Source organism: Heteronotia binoei, chromosome 20 (assembly GCF_032191835.1).
Source record: "Heteronotia binoei isolate CCM8104 ecotype False Entrance Well chromosome 20, APGP_CSIRO_Hbin_v1, whole genome shotgun sequence".
Taxonomy (NCBI): Eukaryota; Metazoa; Chordata; class Lepidosauria; order Squamata; family Gekkonidae; genus Heteronotia; species Heteronotia binoei.
Genome location: NC_083242.1, coordinates 32,980,346 through 33,002,674, shown reverse-complemented (window position 1 = coordinate 33,002,674; position 22,329 = coordinate 32,980,346). Strand labels below are relative to the sequence as shown.

The following is a 22,329-nucleotide window of genomic DNA, read 5'->3' as shown; positions in this document are numbered from 1 at the left end:
TTAGGTAGCAGAGATATAAACTTTATAAAGGACACAGACAAACACAATTAAATATATTTTTTAAAAAACTTAAAACATACTTAAAATGTTAGCACTCGTTGGTTTTAAATGTACTTTCTTTGTATCTTTCCCGTGGCATTCAGGGAACAGGGCAAAGGAAGCTCTGGATCTTTCCTTCCTTCCCCAGGGGACCAGGAGAGGAAGGATCCTCAGCCAACGGAAGGAAGAGAGGCTTGGCTTAGTAGCTCTGCTGTGTGGTTGAGAGAGCCTGACAAAGCAAGCTCTGCTTCTCCCCCCGCTTCCTCCCCAAGGGAGGAGCCTCAGCCAGTGGAGAAAATAATAATAATAATAATTTGATTTATATCCCGCCCTCCCCACCAAGGCAGGCTCAGGGCGACTTTGCTCTGTAGCTGTGTGATTGCACAAACCTGGCAAAGCAAACTGTGATGCAAAAGGAAGCAAGAGAGATGGAGAAGGAAGGAGATGACAGCCAGTTGTTCGGGGGCCTGATTTGGCCCCCAGGCCGGATGTTTGACACCCCTGAGCTATAGCTTTGGGGAGAAAGGTGTCATGATTGCTCCCAGTTTGGCTTAACTGCATAGAAAGAGGAGAGGTGTTGAGGGCTGGAGGTTTACACGCAAGTAATCTGGTTGGAGTTCTGGTTCCACATGGTTCTTGATGAACCATTGGAAACCTGATTGGCTGTGCAGATAAAACAGCATTGCTTTGGTGGCAGCTGCCCCCAGTATTGTTTCTCTCTCTCGCACTCTTCTGTCCCAGTGGATTTTTCAAAAGTACTCCTCCCTGCACTTAAGACTGCCTCTGGGGGTACATGTGGCTGCACCTCCCATGGCAGCCATTTTGTGGTCGCACTCACCACCCTGGATCAGAATTCCACTCACAGGCTTAAAAAAATCGGAGACCCCCTGGCCTACAGCCAGTTTGGTGTAGTGGTTAAGTGTCTGGGAGACACTTATCTGGGAGAACTGGGTTTGATGCCCCGCTCCTGCACTTACAGCTGCTGGAATGGCCTTGGGTTAGCCATAGCTCTGGCAGTTGTCCTTGAAAGGGCAGCTGCTGTGAGAGCTCTCTCAACCCCACCCACCTCACAGGGTGTCGTTTGTGGGGGAGGAAAGGAAAGGAGATTGTGAGCCGCTCTGAGACTCTGTCCTTGAAAGGGCAGCTGCTGTGAGAGCCCTCTCCAGCCCCACCCACCTCTCAGGGTGTCTGTTGTGGGAGAGGAAAGGAAAGGAGATTGTGAGCTGCTCTGAGACTCTGTCCTTGAAAGGGCAGCTGCTGTGAGAGCCCTCTCTAGCCCCACCCACCTCACAGGGTGTCTTTTGTGGGGGAGGAAAGGAAAGGAGATTGTGAGCTGCTCTGAGACTCTGTCCTTGAAAGGGCAGCTGCTGTGAGAGCCCTCTCTAGCCCCACCCACCTCACAGGGTGTCTTTTGTGGGGGAGGAAAGGAAAGGAGATTGTGAGCTGCTCTGAGACTCTGTCCTTGAAAGGGCAGCTGCTGTGAGAGCCCTCTCTAGCCCCACCCACCTCACAGGGCGTCTGTTGTGGGGGAGGAAAGGAAAGGAGATTGTGGGCCGCTCTGAGACTCTGTCGTTGAAAGGGCAGCGGCTGTGAGAGCCCTCTCCAGCCCCACCCACCTCGCAGGGTGTCTGTTGTGGGGGAGGAAGGTAAAGGAGATTGTGGGCCGCTCTGAGACTCTGTCGTTGAAAGGGCAGCTGCTGTGAGAGCTCTCTCAACCCCACCCACCTCACAGCATGTCTGTTGTGGGGGAGGAAGGGAAAGGAGATTGTGGGCTGCTCTGAGACTCTGTCCTTGAAAGGGCAGCTGCTGTGAGAGTCCTCTCCAGCCCCACCCATCTCGCAGGGTGTCTGTTGTGGGGGAGGAAGGTAAAGGAGATTGTGGGCCGCTCTGAGACTCTGTCGTTGAAAGGGCAGCTGCTGTGAGAGCCCTCTCCAGCCCCACCCACCTCACAGGGTGTCTGTTGTGGGGGAGGAAGGGAAAGGAGATTGTGGGCTGCTCTGAGACTCTGTCCTTGAAAGGGCAGCTGCTGTGAGAGCCCTCTCAACCCCACCCACCTCACAAGGTGTCTATTGTTGGGGGAGAAGATATAGGCGATTGTAAGTTGCTCTGATTCAGAGAGAAAGGGCGGGGTATAAATCGGCAGTCTTCTTCTAATTGGGTGGATAATAGTTTTAGACTTAATTGCCCATCCATCCCATCTTATAAACTTTCTCTCCCTTACCCCTTTCCTGGGAAACAGTTGGCCCTACCATCTTGAACAAGATCGAGGCTGCTTTGACAAACCAGAACCTTTTGGTGGACGTTGTAGACCAGTGCCTCATCTGCCTGAAGGAGGAATGGATGAAGTGAGTAACCACCTCCACGTCTCTAAGAGATTTTTAAAACGCACTGAGATTTGTGTTCCCCCAGCGCAGGAGAAATGTTTGAATAATGCAGGAGCAAGTGGCCACTTGGGTCACTGAATTGCTTTTAAAAGATTTGAGGTTTGAAAGGCTTTCTTGAGGATGAGCCCAAGGAATTGTGTATGCCCAATGGACACATTAGTCAGGGTGAGAAACGGCATTGTAGATAAACTGTCAAATTAGGATCATGAACATATGAAGCTGCCTTCTACTGAATCAGACCCTCGTGGTCCATCAAAGACAGTATTGTCTTCTTAGACTGGCAGCAGCTCTCCAGGGTCTCAAGCTGAGGTTTTCCACACCTATTTGCCTGGACGCTTTTTAGTTGGAGATGCCGGGGAGTGAACCTGGGACCTTCTGCTTCCCAAGCAGATGCTCTACCACTGAGCCACCGTCCCTCCCCTGGAACAAAAAGGTGCAATGTCCATTTCTACATGGGAAGCTTGCTCGGGTGATCTTGGGCCCATCACAAACAATCAGCCTGGCCTACCTCACAGGGTTGTTGTTGTGGGGGAATGGAGGAGGGGAGAATGCCATTGTAAGCTGCTTTGAGTCCCAGCTGGGGCGAAAACCGGGATATAAACGAATGAATGCAAATAAATGTATAGATGAGAAGGGGAGGGAGGGTCTGCTCTTTTGTGACCCCTCCCTCGAATGCAGTAAAATTAACCTTATAAATTTTATCTTTGGATCCTTGTCAACTATATCAGATTGTTTATGCAGGGGTGTCGAACTCATCAGAGCCAGATCTGACATAAATGAGACCTTGTTGGGCTGGATTGGGCCGGGCCACGTGTGTACCTATTAAGATTAGGTAGCAGAGATATAAACTTTTAAAGGTCACCGACAAACAGGATTAAAGATTTTTTTTTTAAAAAAACAACCACCTTAAAATAAAACATGCTTGAAACATTTTGATCTGAAAGCTGCTTTCTTTGTATTTCTCTCATTGGATCCAGGGAACTGGGCAAAGGCTCTTTCCCGCCCTCCCCAGGGGACCAGGAGGGGGAGGAGCCTCAGCCAATGGAGGAGATAGAGGTTTTGTTCTGTAGCTTCTGTGTGACTGAGCAAGCCTTGCAAAGCAAGCTGAGATGCAGAAGGAAGCAAGAGAGAGGGAGAAGGAAACAGATGACAGCCAGTTGCTCGGGGGCCCGATAGGAGCCCTCCAGGGGCCTGATTCGGCCCCCGGGCTGCATGTTTGACACCCCTGGTTTACAGCGTGATCTTAAGCCAAGTTGCATCTTTCTAAACTCAGGAACTTTGTAGAGTTTAACTCTGTTTAGGATCACACTGGTCATTCAGCCAGTTTGGCCACTTAGGTCTGAGAGCAGCCTGTTATTTCTTGATGGCGTAAGCTTCAAGGTGCTGTTCCCTGTTAATGTTTTGCTGTACGGATGAGAGATTTCATTCTTGAAACCCTCTGGTTTGTGCCCAGTTCCATTTTTTAGCTCCTAACAAAGAACAGAAACTTTGTACACAGCATACTCATATGACTGCAGAACTATACCCCACCCTTGTCTCTGAATCAGAGACTCAGAGTGGTTTACAATCTCCTTTTTCTTCTTCCCCCCACAACAGACACCCTGTGAGGTGGGTGGGACTGAGAGGGCTCTCACAGCAGTTGCCCTTTCAAGGACAGCTCTGTGAGAGCTATGGCTGACCCAAGGCCATTCCAGCAGGTGCAAGTGGAGGAGTGGGGAATCAAACCCGGTTCTCCCAGATATGAGTCTGCACACTTAACCACTACACCAAACCGGCTGTCTATGAACAACATAAAGGAAACTTCTCTTGAGGGGATAATTGACGTTGCAGTTATCTTGCGGTGTTTGGAAGGTGGTTTTAATTTCCGTTTCTTTTTTGGTGTGTTGCCTTTGGCAGTAAAGTGAAAGTCCTCTTCAAGTTCACCAAAGTGGACAGCCGGCCGAAGGAAGACACCCAGAAGCTGCTGAGCATTCTGGGAGCCTCCGAGGAGGACAACGTGAAGCTCCTGAAGTTCTGGATGACGGGCCTCAGCAAGACATACAAGTCTCACCTCATGTCGACCGTGCGCAGCCCGACGTCGTCGTCGTCCTCCGAGTCTCGAAACTAGTCCAGCATTTGTGGGGGAATCCCTCGCTTTGGCCTTCCTCATGGGCACTGTTGCTTCTACCTGGAAAACTGAGGCAACGAAGAATGGGATTCTTGGATATCCATGGAGAGCTATGACTTACTGCTATATCCACAAATGCCTTAATCCCCTCTGTGATGGTTTCCAATAATTCAGGTGTGCCCATTGTGGGGAATATTTCCCAGGTCTGTTGGACAGAAAGGAACGATTGTGTCTTGGACTGTGCTTCAGCAACCGATACCACAAAGCTGGGAACTTTTTTTGGGGGGGCGGGGTGAACCTTGTGAACCTTGAAGGCACATGGAGGTTTCTGACCTTTTCCAACACTGTCCTTGAAAAGTGCCTAACCCATTTTCAGATGGGAAATGGCTCTCCTTTGCCTTTGCTGGTGTATGGTCATAATATTCCTGTATCGTAGAACCTGTGAATGTGTCTGCGGGTGGGTTAACATAATTTTAGAAAGTGTTCTCTTCATGGTAGTCGATTTCCCACAGTGCAGCCAAAAGGAAAACCAGAGGTTGTGTTCTTATATCGAAGGGATATTGGGCCGGTAGACTGGCACTATGATTCAGCTGTTTTCTTCTAACCTGCTAGATACATGGACTCAAAACGGGCCTTGTCCTGAAAGGGGAAACTGAATTTTCGCATTTAAGGCCCTGGACTTTCTATTCTCGTGGAAGGCAATGAAAACTTTTTAGATGACTTCCATTTCTTTTCCCTCCCCAAAGATTCTTAGTACTTCGAAGAAAATCAACACCATTTTGGTAAGATCTCTTTATTTTCAGGTGCAAGTGGAGAAGAAAAAGTTTCATTAAGAGTATGTCGCATCTCAATATCCACTGTTCATCTAAGGGCTGGCATCTGACCCAAGGGTTGCTTGTTTCAGATATAAAAGAAGTATTAGGTGTGACATAAGCAAAATTCAGTGTCCTGTGTATTCAGGAGGGGGGAAGCATCCTTTGGAACCTCCAAAAGAACCTTTTTATCCCCATGTTTCTCACTTTTGTTCCCTTTATATTTAATAGTTGCATATAGCTTTGTAGTCTGCCTCTGAATTCCTTTGCAAGCGACTCCCCCCCCCCCCCCGAAAAAAAAATACTTACGTGGAAATTTAAAAAGGGAGAAATGAAGATAGCATTTTAAAGCTGGATATATTTAACTTCTTGGACGATTATCTCTAGATGTTAACACTTTCTTATCCCAGCCTGTGTAGTTTAAAGTTTTTTTTTAATAGACCGTGGCTTATTTTCCTATACAGGAAGGATTTCTTAAGACCATATGACTTGATCTCAGTAGTTTTATATTGATTTTAATTTATAAGCTGTGTGCAACCAAATAAAAGAGCCATTTCCCCCCCCAGCTTGGTTTTAATGCTTTTGGGCATACATGCCTAGTTTGTGCATGCATGTGTGTAAGGGTTGCCAACTTTGGGTTTGGGAATACCTGGAGATTTGAGAGTAGCGTTTAGGGAGGGAGGGAGGGAGACCAGTACCGTATAAAACCATCAAATCCACCTTGCACAGCATCCATTTTCTCCAGGGGAAATTGGGATAAGTGTTTTAAATGAATAATATACCAGACTTCTATATAGTCTGGAGATCAGTTGTAAATCTGGGGGTGGCGGGGAGAATCTCGAGGGCAACACTGCTGTGCGTATGCATATATAGTTTAAGGAGCCAGTAGCCTGAATGTTGTGGAGACTGATGCACGGGGAGGATGAGGACCCCTTCTCAGTCCTGAGGCCTGGCCTCTGCGTCTCCTGCTGCACAACACCTGGTCACCACGGGGACAGCTTACTACTTTGGGTGCCCTGGGAGGGACGGCCACTTGCCAACTGGCTGCCTTCCCCTGGTGCGCCTTTTAAAAATACTGTGCTCAAGACAGGGAAGGTCTACGTGGTATAGAGAACTGCTCCGAACATCAAAAGTTTGATTTATTGAAAAGGAAATGTTTACAAGCCCCTTCCTGTAGAAGTAAAGCCCACTTGTACTCTATGAAGGCTCACCGCGCACCTGTGTATAGCTGGAGGTAGGGCTGCCAGCTCTGGATTGGGAGATTTCTGGCCATTTGGTAGGTGGAGTGTGTGGGACATGCAAGGGTGGAAGAGGGATGGGACCTCCTTAAAATATAATGCCAGTTAGCCCTCACCCCAGTTGCCATTTTGCCTAAGGAAAGGGACCTCTGGAATTTGAGGATAATTTACTATTCTAGGAGAAAGCCAGGCCCCACCTGCAGGCTGCCAACCCTAGAGGATGGCAATGGATTGGAGCCTTAAACCTAGATTGGAACCCCCTGCCAGGTCAGCTAGGCCCGGTTGCCTAGGCGACGTTTCGACGCCATCTTTTCCCCAAACGGCCATTGCGCCTGCGCCTGGAAAACTGTCTAGCTCCTCCCTCCACCTTCGGCTCTACGCGTCCAGGTGAGCCTCCCACTTAGCGCGCGTGCGCACTCTTCGCCTGCGGTGGCCTTCCGCGCCTTCTCCCGAGGCCTTGTGGCCACGTGACTCATAGGGGCTAGCGCTTTCGCGCGCTGCCACGTGACCTTTCCCTTCTCCTCCAATGAGGAAGCAGCGAAGGAAAAAGAGTTGGAGAATCCGTCGTAGTCAGGGGAGGGAGGGGGGAAAGAGAGGTTGAGCGCAACACATGCGCAGCAGCGAGTGTGGAGGCCATGTGACCAGGCGGGCTTTTCCTCTCGTCCACCCAATGAGGAGGAAGCGAGGGAACAGAGGTGGAGAATCTGTCGGGGCGAGGGGGCGGAGGCGCGTGCCGAGGCGGAGGCCACGTGACCTTTCCTCCACCCAATGAGGAAGCAGCTAAGAAAAGAGACGGAGAACCTGGCGGGGCGCATGCGTGGCGTCGCGTGCCTGGGCGGAGGCCATGTGACCTTTCCTTCACCCAATGAGGAGGCAGCGAAGAGAAACGGAGAACCTGGCGGGGCGCATGCGTAGCGGTGCGTGCCGAGGCGGAGGCCATGTGACCTTTCCTCCACCCAATGAGGAGGCAGCGAAGAAGAGACGGAGAACCCGGCGGGGCGCATGCGTAGCGTCGCGTGCCTGGGCGGAGGCCATGTGACCTCCCCGCAGCCAATGAGGAAGCAGCGTGGGGGAAAGAGCGGGAAAATCAGTTGGTGGCGGTTGAGAGATGGCCGTGTGGCGCGGCGGGGCCTTGGTCGCTCTGGCGGTGTTCGTGGGCGCTGCCTTGGAGGCGCTGGCCGAGTGGCTGGCGAGGCGGCGGCGGGAGGCGCAGGTGCGCGAGGTGCTCTTCTTCCCGTCGCGCCTGACGTGCGTGGAAGGGCTGCTGGCGGCGGCCGGGGAGGGAGGCGGCGGGGCGTGCTCGTGCCCGCTGCCCCACGACGAGAGCCCCTTCAGCCGCCTCGTGGCCCGCCTGCTCACCGCCCGCCGCTGCCTCGACCTCTGCGTCTTCGCCTTCTCCAGCCCGCAGCTCAGCCGCGCCGTCCTCCTCCTCCACCGCCGCGGCGTGCGCGTCAGGGTGGTCACCGACGCCGACTACATGGCCCTGCGCGGCTCCCAGATCGGCATCCTCCGGCGGGCAGGTGAGCGAAGGAAGGAATCCGTTGATTTGTACCCCGCCTGGGGTTGCCAGGTCCAATTACAGAAATATTTGGGGGCGGGGCCAGGAGACATTAGGGGCGGGGCCAGGAGACTTGGGGGCGGTGCCAAGAGGCATTAGGGGCACCAGGAGACATGGGGGCGGTGCCTGGAGACATTGAGGGCGGGGCCAGGAGACTTTGGGGGCGGCGTCAGGAGACATTAGGGGTGGAGCCAAGATCAAGGCTGTGACAAGCATAATTGAACTCCAAAGGGAGTTCTGGCCATCACATTTAAAGGGACTGCACACCTTTTAAATGCCTTCCCTCCACTGGAAATAATGAAGGAAAGGGGCACCGACTTTCAGGGCTCATAGAATTGGACCCCCTGATCCAATCCTTCTGAAACTTGGGGGGTGTTTTAAGGAGTGTCACCCGATGCTATGCCACAAATTTGGTGCCTCTACCTCAAAAAACAGCCCCTCCAGAGCCCCAGGTACCCACAGATCAATTCTCTATTATGCCCTATGGGAGTTGGTCCCCATAGGGAATAATCAAGCATGGTAGAATTCCACTGGTAATTGATTGTTTTAGGGTCCTCCATAAAGCTGGCCTGTGAAATATCATGGAGGACCGGGGTCTATTAACTGTTATTCTTTCCCCCTCCCCCTTCTTGCTTTATTGCTTGCGAAGTAGAGAGAAACTAAACTAACTTGAGAAAGAGTAATCAGCACCTTCCCATACATTCCTGGTAGGGAGTATGGCACATTGGGGAAAGCAAGGACGGAGTCCTGATAACGCTATGAGAATGTATACATTTATGATATTTAATGTGTGAGAGCGCATCCCTCACCCCCACCTTTTGGAATCCTTTTGAAGTATGCCTTAAAAGTATTGTATCAATGTATCGTTAGCATCACTCTCAAGAATCTGTTACACAGAAAGTATCGGTCTATCAATAAACGTAGTTTTGCATCAGACCTGACTCGTCATTGAAACTGCATGCTTGACACCCCCCCCCCCCCCCGCTTTCTGATAACCCTGAAGCGGGGGGAGGACCTCCAAACCAGGGGATCCCCTGCCCCCACCTGGGGATTGGCAACCCTAGTAAAATCCATGTAAAAACAAGAACAATGTCTCAGAAAGTCTGGTGTTGTTTTTAACACCACCCTCCATCCAGTTTTCCCTATTAGAACTGCATCTTTGGGGCAAGGGGGGGCTCCTCTCCCGTCTGATGTTATTTCCCCCTTTTTTAGTCTTACAACAACCCTGCGTGTTAGGCCAGGATGAGCGTGTGTGACATGGCAGATTTGGGGGTGGGGGTTCCCAACCTTGGTCTCCCGCATCCTGGTTGGACACTGCTTCTTAGCAAAACGCAATAATTTTGAATTGTTTCTTTAATATGTCAACTGTTGACTGGCAGGTAATTCATTCTGGACTTATAAATTGCTTTTCCGTTAAAAATGTTCAAAACCCCTTATAAAATGTGGGATGTACTAAAACTAGGAACAGCGATTGCCCATAGACTACATGCTTGCCAACAAAGAATCCACACTTGCCCATAGGGAATAATGGAGAGCAGGCTTGCCTTAAGGACAGCGATTGCCCATGTATTTATTTATTTAATCAGATTTATATCCCACCCTCCCCTGACTGGCTCAGGGCGGCTAACAACAAATAAAAACAACATAAAATATTAAAGCCAAAATATACAATAAAATCATTTTCATAGACTGTACATGCTTGCCCATAGAAAATAATGAAGACCACACTTGCACATAGGGAATAATGGAAATTAGGCTTGATCTAAAGACAGTGTCCCGTGGCGCAGAGTGGTAAAGCTGCAGTACTTCAGTCCAAACTCTCTGCTCACGACCTGAGTTCGATCCCGGCGGAAGCTGGGTTCAGGTTGCCGGCTCAAGGTTGACTCGGCCTTCCATCCTTCCGAGGTCGATAAAAGGAGTCCCCAGCTTGCTGGGGGGGAAGTGTAGATGACTGGGGAAGGCAATGGCAAACCACCCCATAAAGAGTCTGCTGTGAAAACGTGATGCGATGTCACCCCAGAGTCGGAAACAACTGGTGCTTGCACAGGGGACTACCTTTACCTTTTTTAAGGATAGTGATTGCCCATAGACAATACATGATTGGCAATAGAGAATACATGATTGCCCACAAAGAATAATGGACACCAGACTTGCCCATAAGAAATAATAGAGACCAGGGTTGCCCATAGGGAATAATTGAGATTAGACTTTCCCTACAGACAGTGATTGCCCATAGACAATACACCATTCCCAAAAGAAAATGCATGATTGCCCATAGGGAATAATGGGGACCAGGCTTGTTCTAAGGACACCCCAAAGAGAATTCATGATTTTCATAGGGAGTAATGGAGCCTGCAGTAGACGTGGACTACTGCACCCTTCTTAAATCTTCGTTCGCGAAGTCAAGCCGAGAGAGAGAGAGAGACTTGCCCATAGGGAATAAGGGAGACTATGCTTGCCCATAAAAAATAATGGAATTCAAGGACATGTATTGCCTATAGAGAATACATGATTGCCCACAGAGATTTAACATAGAGAGAGGCATATTTGTGTGTTGTCATATGCTTTCTAGCAATTTTCTTCCTGCAGCTTCTCTTTGTATTTTAGCTGGGGGGTTTTCTCCCTTAGAAAAAAATGGAGAATGGCCATGGCACCTTGTTTGGATTCTCACAGTTTGGGACCCAGAGGTCCAATCCACTTGAAACCTGGCGGTCCTTTAGTGGAAACATTCCTGAAGGAACTCCACAACTTTTGTGGTACTGAGCCCCAAAACAGATCCCCCCCAAGCTTCCAGAAAGATTCACTCATTGATTTTCTGTGGCAGAATATATTTGGAATATGTTTGGAATTCGTTTCTGTCTCCCTTTTGGTTGATGATGGAGCCAAAGAATGGAAAGGAACAATTTCAATTTCCTCATTGTTACCCTTAAAATTGAGTAACTTTCTTATATATTAGGAGGCTACCTCTTTGGGTAACATGGTATCCAATATTCCCTATGGGCAAGCCTGGTCTCCATTATTCCTTAAGTGCAAGTCTGCTTTCTATTATTCTCTATGGGCAATGATGCATCCTGTATGGCCAATAGTTCTTGGTACAGTGAGCAAGCGTGGTCTCCATTATTTTCTATGGGCAATTATGCATTCTCTCTTGGCAAGCATGTATGGTCTATAGGCAGTTGCTGTCCTTAAGGCAAGCTTGATCTGTATTATTCCCTATGGGCAAGCCTGCTCTCCATTATTCTCTATGGGCAAGCATACATTCTCTGCTGGCGATCATGTATAGTTTATGGGCAATCGATGTCCTTAGGGCAACCCTTATTTCCATTATTCCCTATGGGCAAGTGTCGTCTCCATTTTCCCCTATGGCAAGCATGCATTCTCTATTGGCAATCATGTATAGTCTATCGGTAATCGCTGTCCTTAAGGCAAGCCTGCTGTCCATTATTCCCTCTGGGTAAGCGTCTCCATTGGAAAGCATGTATAGTCTTTGGGCAGTTGCTGTCTTTAGGGCAAGGCTGCTCACCATTATTCCTTATGGGCAAGTGTGGTCTCCATTTTTCCCTATGGCAAGCGTGTATTTTCTGTTAGCAAGCATGCACAGTCCTTGGGCAATCGCTGTTCCTGGTTTTAGTACATCTGACAAAAGTTACAGTTTTGTCAGCATGTGCATGATTTGTGCAGTGATTCCACAGATGCATCTATTTGGACCTTAATAATAAGGAAAAGCAAGGATTAATCCTACATGTCATTCCAAAGAAGGGTTTCCGGATGCAGGCTGGAGATTTGGGGAAGGCAGGACAAGGCCACCGAGTTCACCCTCCAAAGCATCCGGATTCTCAAGGAGAAGTCATCTCTGTAGTTTGGAGATGAGCTATAATTCTTGAGGGGAGGGCCCCCAAATCCCACCTGGAGGCTGGCGACCTTTCTCTTAACTGCCAGGGTAGCTCAGACTTCTGCTTTACATTCAGTCCTCTCAGGAATTGTTACAACAATCCTGTTAGCAGATAGGTGGCCTTAGCTCTGCTTGTTTGATAAATCAGTTTAAATCTTGACTCCCTCCCCCTGCATTTTATTTCCAGCCTTTAAAACAAGAAAACGAAATCAGTGAGCCTTTCCTTGCCTGTTAAGAGATACTCTTGGTCTTCCATAGCCCAACCCCTTGCTGGCTTAAGGTTGCCATAAATTGCCTGCAGCTTGATGGCACTTCTCACTGCCAGTAGGAACGATAGCACCACATTATAAAAATCTTGACTAAAACAAGTATGAAGGAAGGAGTCCCAGTGATGTTACAAAACAGGCGTGCTTGGATCACTGAGCATCTATCTTATCGCATCATATAGAATTCAGGCATTTGCTAAAATGTTTTAAATACTCTGTGTTTAACTACTTAATAAACTAGGGTGGAGGTGTATTTGCTGCTTAGGGTTTTTTTTTGAGTTCAGAAAAGGGTAGCCATCTGTTTGTGAAACTAGTAACGCAAAAGGGATTTTGAATAATTTTGGATCCAAGATCTGATGATTCTTACTTTTTTAGGGTATTCTTAAATGATACATACGCAGAAAGGAATACTTCTAAACGGATACAGTTGATGTTGTGATGCCTCGTGCATGAAGTGTTTGTCCCTCACATCTCAGGATGAGAAAAGCGGACTCTAAATAACATTAATGAAGACTTTTTAAAAACTGGAAGGTATTTCTTTGAGACCTGACTGATATTTAATACTTGACACAGCTTATTTAATATACTACTTAGCACAGTTTAACACACACCTTTGGCCTTTCTACTTGCAGAATAGGATCTTCTCAGCCTCATAAGTGGTTACAGGCCACTTTGAATGGGTATTCTGTGATCTCCAGATATAGAACATAGAGTTGTTGGTGAAATTAATCTGTTAAAAGCCTCCCTGCACACTACAGTGTACATTGGTACAGGTGTTTCAGAACTTGGTGGTTTGGTGTCACTTTCCTTAAGAGAAAATTGAATGTCACATTGTTGGAAGCATTTCCGTTTCTTTGTTTAAAGGGTTAAAGGTGGTAATGGGTCTGTTCTGGTTTTGCAGGGATTCAGGTGCGTCACGATCAGGACAGTGGCTACATGCACCACAAGTTTGCCATCGTAGACAAAAAGCTTCTGTTCACTGGCTCCCTCAACTGGACCGCACAAGCCATCCAGCACAACAGGGAGAATGTGTTGATACTGGAAGATGCAGAGTATGTAAAGCTTTTTCTACAAGAATTTGAAAAGATTTGGGAAAATTATAATCCTGCTAACTACATATTCTTCTCCAAAGAAGAGGTACCAAAAAAGGAGGACAAACATAAGGCTGAGACGGAAAGGCAGTTTAACAAGTGATAGTTTGCCACTGGTTAAGTTTCTTGCAGATAATATTCCATGAAAGATGTTATCAGTTGCCTTTTGGTGTAGCCGTTGTGTCGGCAGTGCAGTGGTACTTGATAATTATAGTTAGAAGTTTACAGAAGTAAAACTTTGCCTTAGCAAATGGCAGTCTCCACCTTTGCTTCTGTAGAGAGCTGCTACAAGACACAGGGTTGGCACTTCAGCCTGGTGCTTTTCTGCCATGGACCCACCACACATACAAAATACCTGCAAAAAACCAGCTGACTGGAGGCTCTTTTCTGCCAAGCTTATCTTTCTGATGGATATGGGGGAAGGACCTTTATTCAAAGGCTGTTCATGTGCTTCTGTTTAATGGCTTCATTTGCAAACGGATCAGCAAGGAAATTTACCGGAGCACAGAGAACTTGGTGGTAATACAATACATTGGTCAATATAGAATTATTGTCTCTGTAAGATGTTATGGAAGTTGTAGCCACGTTTAAAGTTACTGATCGCAGCGAAGCAGCTCTGAGGAAACATTTGGTTGAAATAGTCTCAAAAATAACAAACTTGCTTGGGAAAGATATCTGTATTTTTTTAAAGTGATTATTACAGAAAGTATGTTGCATTAGTACTGGCATTCATAACATGAGTCTTAAATATTTATCACAGAGCCAGGCAGGCATAAAAGACAATTGACTTTTGCTGTTTCCATCCACCAGGCTACGGTAGCCTGGATCATCCTCTTTGATGTGAAACCAAGGCTAACCAGCACTATTTAACTTTGTTACTGTAGTGTTTACGTAGGAATTCTACAGTATGTTCATACTGGGAAATGGCAGAGCTGCCTCAGAATTGTAGTGTTTTTGTGTTCTTATGTTTTTCAGCCAACAGAGAAAAAAAATGTGCTCTCTTGTTACTTTGGGACTTTAGAAACTGTTCTGCAGCAGAAGGGTTGAGTGTACATATATTTTACGTTACAGCTTTTCAAAGTGTGTTCTGGTTTTCATAGCATCAGCGACAGCCGTTTTCAGACTTTGTAACAAATGCATGTACACAGCGAGAGATGCCAAGACCATTGGACTAATAAATCCTGGTGTTTTTATTTGCTGTATTAAACAAAAACCTTCTCCACAGCATGCCAAGAGTGGTGCAAAAATAGTTTATTACGATATAGTTTTATGTATAGTAAAGTAATTATATTTACAAAATAAAAATCATCAGCGCTACATCCATGGGACCCCTAGCATGTCACACAAGATTTTGTAAGGAATAAATACTGTGACATCAATGACACTTCTATTACAGTGAACAGCTGAAGAGGGAAATAGCTCTTTTAAAAGCATGAAAATAAAGGAGGAAAATACCTTTCCTTCTCCTAGCAGGAGGTTCAAAATTCTTCTCTGCCAAAAGAAAATTAGTCAGATCACACAAGCAGATTTGGGGGGGGGGGGGGGGCACATCTCCTTTCCTTTGCAGTGATTTTGTTGAAATGTACCTCTTGCGCACTGGTTGCCAGTTGTGGTTTTAACAGTATTGCTGCTCCCTAAGGCCTTATTTTCGCCTCAGTGTCTTGCTGAGCTACAAGTCTCCTCCTATGTGATTCTTGGAAGGGTCACATAGGGATAATGCATGGGTCTGCATATCACTCAGGCAGGCAGATAGCCCCCCTCCCAGTCTCAAAGAACTAGAGGGGTGGGTTAGTCAGTTGAGGGAAGCTCAAGGGTATTTTGCTAGTTCGCCCCCCTTATTAAAATGCATTCTGTCCAAAGAATATATTAGTACATGCTCTTGTCACTCAAGCACAATATGTGCATTTAGAGGCTAGCAGATTTTTTTTTTCTCCCTTTTCAGTTACAGAGGAATGTTCCCATTTTAAGCTGTGGTAAACTCACATGTTCTTTTCCTGCCAGAACAAAATCATGTCCCTAAGCCAAACTGCTTTGGGCAAATTGGGTCTACTGTGAAACCCCCCTCCCCTCCCCATTTCATGTATCCTTGAGGACTTCTAAGCATGGCTTCAGGCTGCTGAATACCACTAGCAAAAGCAAAACTTCAACTGTATATGCTGACATCACCGTTTCTCAAGTCATGCAGTAATGGCACCTCTACTTCTAAGGAATTTTTTCATATTCTAGTGGTAAAGGAATCAGCTTAGCAAGGCCGTTCTGTTGAACCTGTCGTCAACGAAAGGGTGTTAACTCTAAATTGAACGGTTGTCCTAAAAGAACAGGATTCTGCCATGCTGTTACAGCACCATGCCATGAAACTCCAAAGGGACGGGAAAGGATCAGAATCTATACAAGTTGTCTGTAGAAATCCTCATAGGCATCAGCATCTCTGTACAGCTGTGCAAATAGCAGTTAGACTCTTGGCCCTAATATATGGGAACCTTAGTTAACTTTGCAGCAGTGTTGACATGCAAAGATATTGACGTCTGCCTAGTGAGAGAGTAGCTGCTACCACCACTACTGCCATAGAAACATAGCAAATCAGCGCACTCAAAAGATTTTATACCACTGTCAACTTATAAGATTGCTGAACAGAGTAGGGAAGAAAATCAGTGTACAGGTAAGTAGGTTTAAAGTTTTGAAACATTTCACGTGTTCTTGGGACAGTCATTTCCAAAACTAAAAAGGTATCAGAAATTTTAAAAAATATATTTAAAATGTATATTTATAACATTCCAACAAACCTATAAGGGAACACAGAGCAGAGTTTATCACACATGAAGCTGCCTTTTACTGAATCAGACCACTGGTCCATCAGAGTCAGTATTGTCTACTCAGACTCTCCAGGGTATCAGGCAGAGAAAGGTCTTTCACATCACCTACTGCCTAGTTTTTTTTTATAGCTGGAGATGCCAGGGATCAAACCTGGGACCTTCTGCATGCTAAGCAGGTGCTCTACCACTGATCCACAGCCCCTTCCCCTTTCAGGTTAAATAATTTCCCAAGTTAACAGTGTATTAGAACAAGATTTTTTTTAAAAAAGTCACCAAAAACATAACCCTCCACTAGAGTTTTTGAGTAATAAATATTTACATGGCGTGCTTTGAATACTATACAGGTTTTAAATTATTTTAAAGAGGATAACAAAGCCGTTTTTAAAAAAAGGGAATTACAAAGGAAAACTAAGCTACACAGAGCGTGCATGTGCTTAAAAGTGTTCACAACAAAACTTAAGTACTGCATATGAACCACCAAAATGCAAAAAAGTCCAGTAGGATTTTAATCAAGTATATTATTACAAAAAACAACTTTTTTTGTACAATGCATAGGGCTACTCTCAGGTAGCCTCTGCCACAGGGGAACAAAACAGCTTGCTTGGATTTTGTTTTTTTAGCGTATCAGCACAAGCAAAATACTCCTTTTCCATTTCTTCGGAGGACAAAGGAAAACCAGTTCCAGTGACAGTTTCAAAAAAAAGGAGGGGGGAACCAAACATTTGCAACAGACAAGACCGAAACTTTCCTCCCTGGAAAGACCACTGAAATCAGGAAACAATACTTTGAAAGATATATTCCCCAATCTGTATCTGTGGGGTCTGGAAGAAAAACCAACTCTGGGGCACAAAATTGCTTTGTTGGAGGTAAAATGATGAGATCGAGCACTAACAAGCTCCGTAATTTATTTTGCATGCCTCTCAAATGCCATGTTTCAATAAACAGGCTTGTTTTGCGACTCACCATTCCACTGCAGGACCTCCCATCTTACAGCTGAACATCCAGACATAGATACCAGCTTACAGCCACATATGACTCCTTATCTTTTGGTCAAGCCCCTATTTCTGCCCTGACCTCAGCTGTAGTGTCATGAACATCCTTCACTGATCAGCAAGTCAAAAGCCCACTCTCTGCAAAGTATCCTGCTATCTGGAAGTCTTACTGCTGGAATAGTGGATACCAGCATAAACAGACTCCTGGGATCAGTATGGAGCATAGAAAGGGGTGGGGGGGGGCAGGCTATCCTTCTTTCAAGAGCAGGAGTCCATCACACCACTATGTTTCCAAAGAAAATTTCTCAGGAAGCTTCTAAAATACACTAGAGGAATAATTCCATCATTTGACAATGCAGACAAGAGTATACAAAGCTATATCCCCCACTCCACTTACTGGTGCTGCAATCCAGGTAGAAACCATGCCAAGAGCAGGCTCTCAAGTTTTGTTTCAGGGATGCAAGAATTTGGCTCAAAGCATGCCTGTAAGTGCTTGGGTTAGTGTCAACAGTGGCAGAGCTAAAACACAGTGTGTCGCACCACCCCCCTCCCCCCAGGGCTCTGTCGCTACACCAAAGCATTTGGTCAAACAGAGCTAGCTTATCAACAGGCCGTCGAGCCTTAATACTGACGCTTAGTGTGGAGGGCTTTTGTGTGAGGAGCCAGAAAGGAGGGGAAGCATATCCCCCAATCTTGTCCGCTTCTCGAGCGGGGCAACGTCTTGGCAAGTCTGTCCGACAGGCCAAAGAAAACTGCCGCAGCGTTTTTCACATATCCATACCAAAAAGAGCAATGAAGATCCTAAGGAACAACAAAGAATATCAAAGGGTGCTTGTGTGGTGACGCCGCCAGCGAGAAGGTGCGTGTGGTCAAGCCGAACAGGAAGGAGAACTAGTCTTTCTTCAAGTCCTTGGATTCAAAGAGCTTGAGGCGCTCTTGCACGGTCAGGCCTTCCTTCAGACTCTACACACGGGAAGAGGAAACCAAAAGGGAACATGAGGACACGGTTCTGAAGGGGAAGGGGCAGCGTCCGATGGAGACGGTGGAGATGCAGAGGCAAAGGGGGTGGCCAGCGACAGCCCCTCCCCCAATGGAAATTAGACATGCGGAAGAAAAATGCACCATGATGCGGTGATGTTACTGGGTCAATCAATCCAAGGTGCAGAGAAGTGAACTGGATGACCGCAGGCACGATTAGCTGGGAGAATTATGATTTTGGAAGTCTGAGGCAGCCTCTGCGATTCCAGCAGTGCTGGTCAAATTGCCCCTTCCCCACAACTTTGTTCCTGTACTCCGTTCTGTTGCCCTTCAGTGTTTTCAGACTGCTTCTGGGGGAGACTTATTCACAAGCCATAGGCACACAGAATCGTCACAGTGGCCTGTGGCAAATGGTTCATTTCCCTTCCTTTAAGAAAGAAAAGACCAGCCCTGAAATGAAAATGACAGCTGAGCCAGAGAGGTCAGCTGGGTTTCCAATGATCTGCAGACGCGCTGCTTCCTTCCACCAGGTCACCTTGAAAGCCAAAGTCATTGAAGTTGGGGGGAGGGGGAAAGAAACCAGGAGACCTGGGTAGAACAGCTTGTTTACACCCAAGACATTTAAGAAAACGGGGGGGGGGGGGGACGACCTGTTTCTTGGAAAGATCTAGAGCAGAAACCTCATGGTGTACAGTGGGGTCCCCAAACTTTCTGAGCCTGTGGGCACCTTCACAACACTGACACTGCATGGGGGGGGGGGTGCAGCCACAACATGGCTTCCACAGGAGGTGAAGCCGGTCACAAAATAGCTGCCACAGTTTACCTTCAGTCACAGTGAAGGTCTTTGTGCTGTGGTGGCTGCAGACAAAAGAATTTTTTTTTAAAAAAAAAAACTGCACAGACTAACTGAAGCCTTGCTGGTTCCATCTACTTTCTAAAAACACTTGGTGTGCAACCACCTTGGGCAATGCAACGGGTTTATTGTCTATGAATGCATTTTTAAAAAAATCAGATCTAACTCATCAGAGCTAACATAAACACTGCCCGTTGAAAGTTTAGTTTGCAGCATGCACATTCGATTTCACATGCACACTGTCTGTGCCATGCCCTCAAGAGCATCTCTTCGTGCATTTCAGAAGGCGCAGAAATCCCTCTGGGTGACGGAAGTTGGTTAGATAGAAGGGTGGGGGCGGGGGCCACGGAAGCAGCCATTCATCTGGCTCGGGGAGGTTTTAAGTTTTGTCTCCCGCCCCCAACCTAAGGATAATTCCATGTGATTGAGCAGAAAAAGAAGAAGGAAAAAAAGATTCTCGTCAGCCATGGAGGTATGAGCTGAGCATGCATTAAATGGGCTTCACTGGTGGGTACCGACTAGATTACCTATATGATAGGGACCCTTGAATCTGGTGCATTTCAGTTATCCCATGAGACCTGCTCAATAACGGACTGTCAGAGGAGAGAGTAAAAGACAAAAACAAAACAGGAAACACATAAATCCCAGTTCTGCTAGGAATCCCAAAGCCTCCCCCCCGTCCCTCTCTGGTAGGAACTGATGCTTTCGGCTTTAACAAGACTCTGAGATCAGGTGTTGACGTCCTTCTCGATACTTAAATGCTGTGATGGCCAAAGGAAAAGTCACTCAGCTTGGGAATAACCAATAGAAAAAAGGGGTGGGTTGGGGGGGGGTCTTATGTCCCCCACAAATACCATGCATACACAAAAGAAAGCCACACACACAAAAAGCAAGGTAAGGCACAAAACAGACCAAATAAATAAATGGTACACCACACGTATCTGAGTATATTCACATTCATCTTTGTATTTTGCTGGCTCAAGTTACTCAACAGTCCAGCGCATTGGAATCCAACAGCCACTGGACAAGAAGTCACCTGTTCTCCTTTTTCCAACTCTACCGGGATGCCAAACCCCCACAGTACTGAGTTGGAAGGATTCAGCGTTGAGGGACATATTCAGGCAAGCTTCATTGAGAATGCCAGCCAGCCAGCCTCCTATGTTCTCCTGTGACTCGTTCCCAACCTTCCAGAGTGGTTTCAAGGATCCAAAATCCCAGAGGAGGGAAATCCATACAAAAATACAAACTCACCTTTGACCTGAGATTTCTGTAATACCGGCCAACATTGGTCTTGTCTTTCTTCAAGAAATCTGGGCTACTTTTAGATTTCATGATATCTGGGTGGGGAAGAAAAAGCAGCTATGTTTAGGCCATTGAAAATACTTGTATAGAATCCACTGCCTTGCCCTGTACATAAGAACATAAGAGAAGCCATGTTAGATCAGGCCAATGGCCCATCCAGTCCAACACTCTGTGTCACATAAGAACATAACTTTCTCTGGAGAAAGTCCAGAGAAGGGCAACTAGAATGATTAAAGGGCTGGAGCACTTTCCCTATGAAGAAAGGTTGAAACGCTTGGGACTCTCTAGCTTGGAGAAATGTCGACTGCGGGGTGACATGATAGAGGTTTACAAGATAATGCATGGGATGGAGAAAGTAGAGAAAGAAGTACTTTTCTCCCTTTCTCACAATACAAGAACTCGTGGGCATTCGATGAAATTGCTGAGCAGAAAGGTTAAAACGGATAAAAGGAAGTACTTCTTCACCCAAAGGGTGATTAACATGTGGAATTCACTGCCACAGGAGGTGGTGGCGGCCACAAGTATAGCCACCTTCAAGAGGGGTTTAGATAAAAATATGGAGCACAGGTCCATCAGTGGCTATTAGCCACAGTGTATGTGTGTATATAAATTTTTTTGCCACTGTGTGACACAGAGTGTTGGACTTGATGGGCCGTTGGCCTGATCCAACATGGCTTCTCTTATGTTCTTATAAGAGAAGCCATGTTGGATCAGGCCAATGGCCCATCCAGTCCAACACTCTGTGTCACATAAGAACATAAGAGAAGCCATGTTGGATCAGGCCAATTGCCCATCCAGTCCAACACTGTGTCACATAAGAACATAAGAGAAGCCATTTAGATCAGGCCAGTGGCCCATCCAGTTCAGCTCTCTGTGTCACACAGTGGCAAAAATTTTATATATATACACACACACACACACTGTGGCTAATAGCCACTGATGGACCTCTGCTCCATATTTTTATCTAAACCCCTCTTGAAGGTGGCTATGCTTGTGGCCGCCGCCACCACCTGTGGCAGTGAATTCCACATGTTAATCACTGTAGATAAAGCAAACCACACTATTGACAAGACGCATACTGAGTCAGGGTCTGAAGACCCAGAAAAAAATCAGGAATAAACTTCCCCTGTCCTGAGGACTTTTGTTTTCATTTTCCAAAAGAAAGGAAAATTTGGGGGGGACCACTGAAAAAAACCCTGTGAAATGTTTTAACTTTTAGAATTAGTAAAATGCTTCTTAAGATGTTTTCCTCAATCAAAATTTGGAATTCTTCTAATGGAAAATTTGGGGGAACACTGTAAACAGATTTCTTACTCCTTTTGGAATGAGAAAAGAGAGTAAAGAGTTCTTACTCAAAATGTTACTGTGGAAATAATTATGTAGAACAATCTACATCATTAGATTATACAAACAATATTGTCAAAATATTTTTCTAATTAAAACAATATGCACAACTGTTAGCCTGCTACAATGTGTTTGGTATTTTCAGTGTTACGAAGGTTTTACTACTGATACATGCTGGTAATCCTACCTATTATGACTATATGAGAAATCTCTGTCCAACAAACACATTTCTGTGCTCTGGTGAAGCAGTTTGAAACTCTTTCAAGTATTAGATAAACTTTCTGTTCTTGCAGAAAACAAATAGACATTTGAACTTCAGAATTCCAAAACTGCAAAACACAGTACAATCTTATATGCTGAGTTAACAAATGATGCATTTTATGCCGTCGGTTTGATGGGACAGTATTGCATGCATTTCAGTTCCCCCACAAATTTCCGGTTGTTTTTTTTCTCCTGGGGATTTTTCTTTCCCGTGGCTTCAAAACTTCCGGAAATGTTACGTCTCTTCACAGAGACACCACTGAGCTGCCCAAGTGAATTGACGGGGCCAGAATAAGCTGTATACCAAACGACAGATCCTGTGCGTGCGTGCATGGTAACACTGAAATAGGCACCCTGGACTCGGTTCTGTTTTCATTTGTGGCCCAGGTGGAAAACAGC

At 46.3% G+C, this 22,329-nt stretch overlaps 3 protein-coding genes across 5 annotated transcripts in view; 2 read left to right on the top strand and 1 right to left on the bottom strand.

The window, feature by feature from the left end:
* The window catches only part of FLCN (folliculin), a 31,577-nt gene extending 25,672 nt beyond the window's left edge, over window positions 1–5,905 (top strand). The window contains exons 11-12 of the mRNA XM_060260813.1: window positions 2,279–2,384; window positions 4,320–5,905. Of these exons, the coding sequence (XP_060116796.1) occupies window positions 2,279–2,384; window positions 4,320–4,530 (317 nt within the window). The 3' untranslated portion in view covers window positions 4,531–5,905. The remainder of the gene's footprint in view (window positions 1–2,278; window positions 2,385–4,319) is intronic.
* A 1,783-nt stretch (window positions 5,906–7,688) lies between these two features.
* Window positions 7,689–13,490, top strand: PLD6 (phospholipase D family member 6). Its single transcript, XM_060260640.1, has 2 exons — window positions 7,689–8,100; window positions 13,198–13,490. The coding sequence occupies exons 1-2, from the start codon at window positions 7,689–7,691 to the stop codon at window positions 13,488–13,490; spliced, it is 705 nt and encodes a 234-aa protein (XP_060116623.1).
* Window positions 13,491–14,621: 1,131 nt separating this feature from the next.
* Window positions 14,622–22,329, bottom strand: part of MPRIP (myosin phosphatase Rho interacting protein) — a 209,017-nt gene continuing 201,309 nt past the window's right edge. For 2 of the 3 annotated variants that reach the window (XM_060260931.1, XM_060260932.1), the window contains 2 exons: window positions 20,275–20,360; window positions 14,622–18,155 (listed from right to left, as the gene is read on the bottom strand). In XM_060260931.1, the coding sequence (XP_060116914.1) occupies window positions 18,084–18,155; window positions 20,275–20,360 (158 nt within the window). In that variant the 3' untranslated portion in view covers window positions 14,622–18,083. Of the gene's footprint in view, window positions 18,156–19,550; window positions 19,617–20,274; window positions 20,361–22,329 lie in introns of all 3 variants that reach the window. The other variant, XM_060260933.1, reaches the window with a different exon arrangement.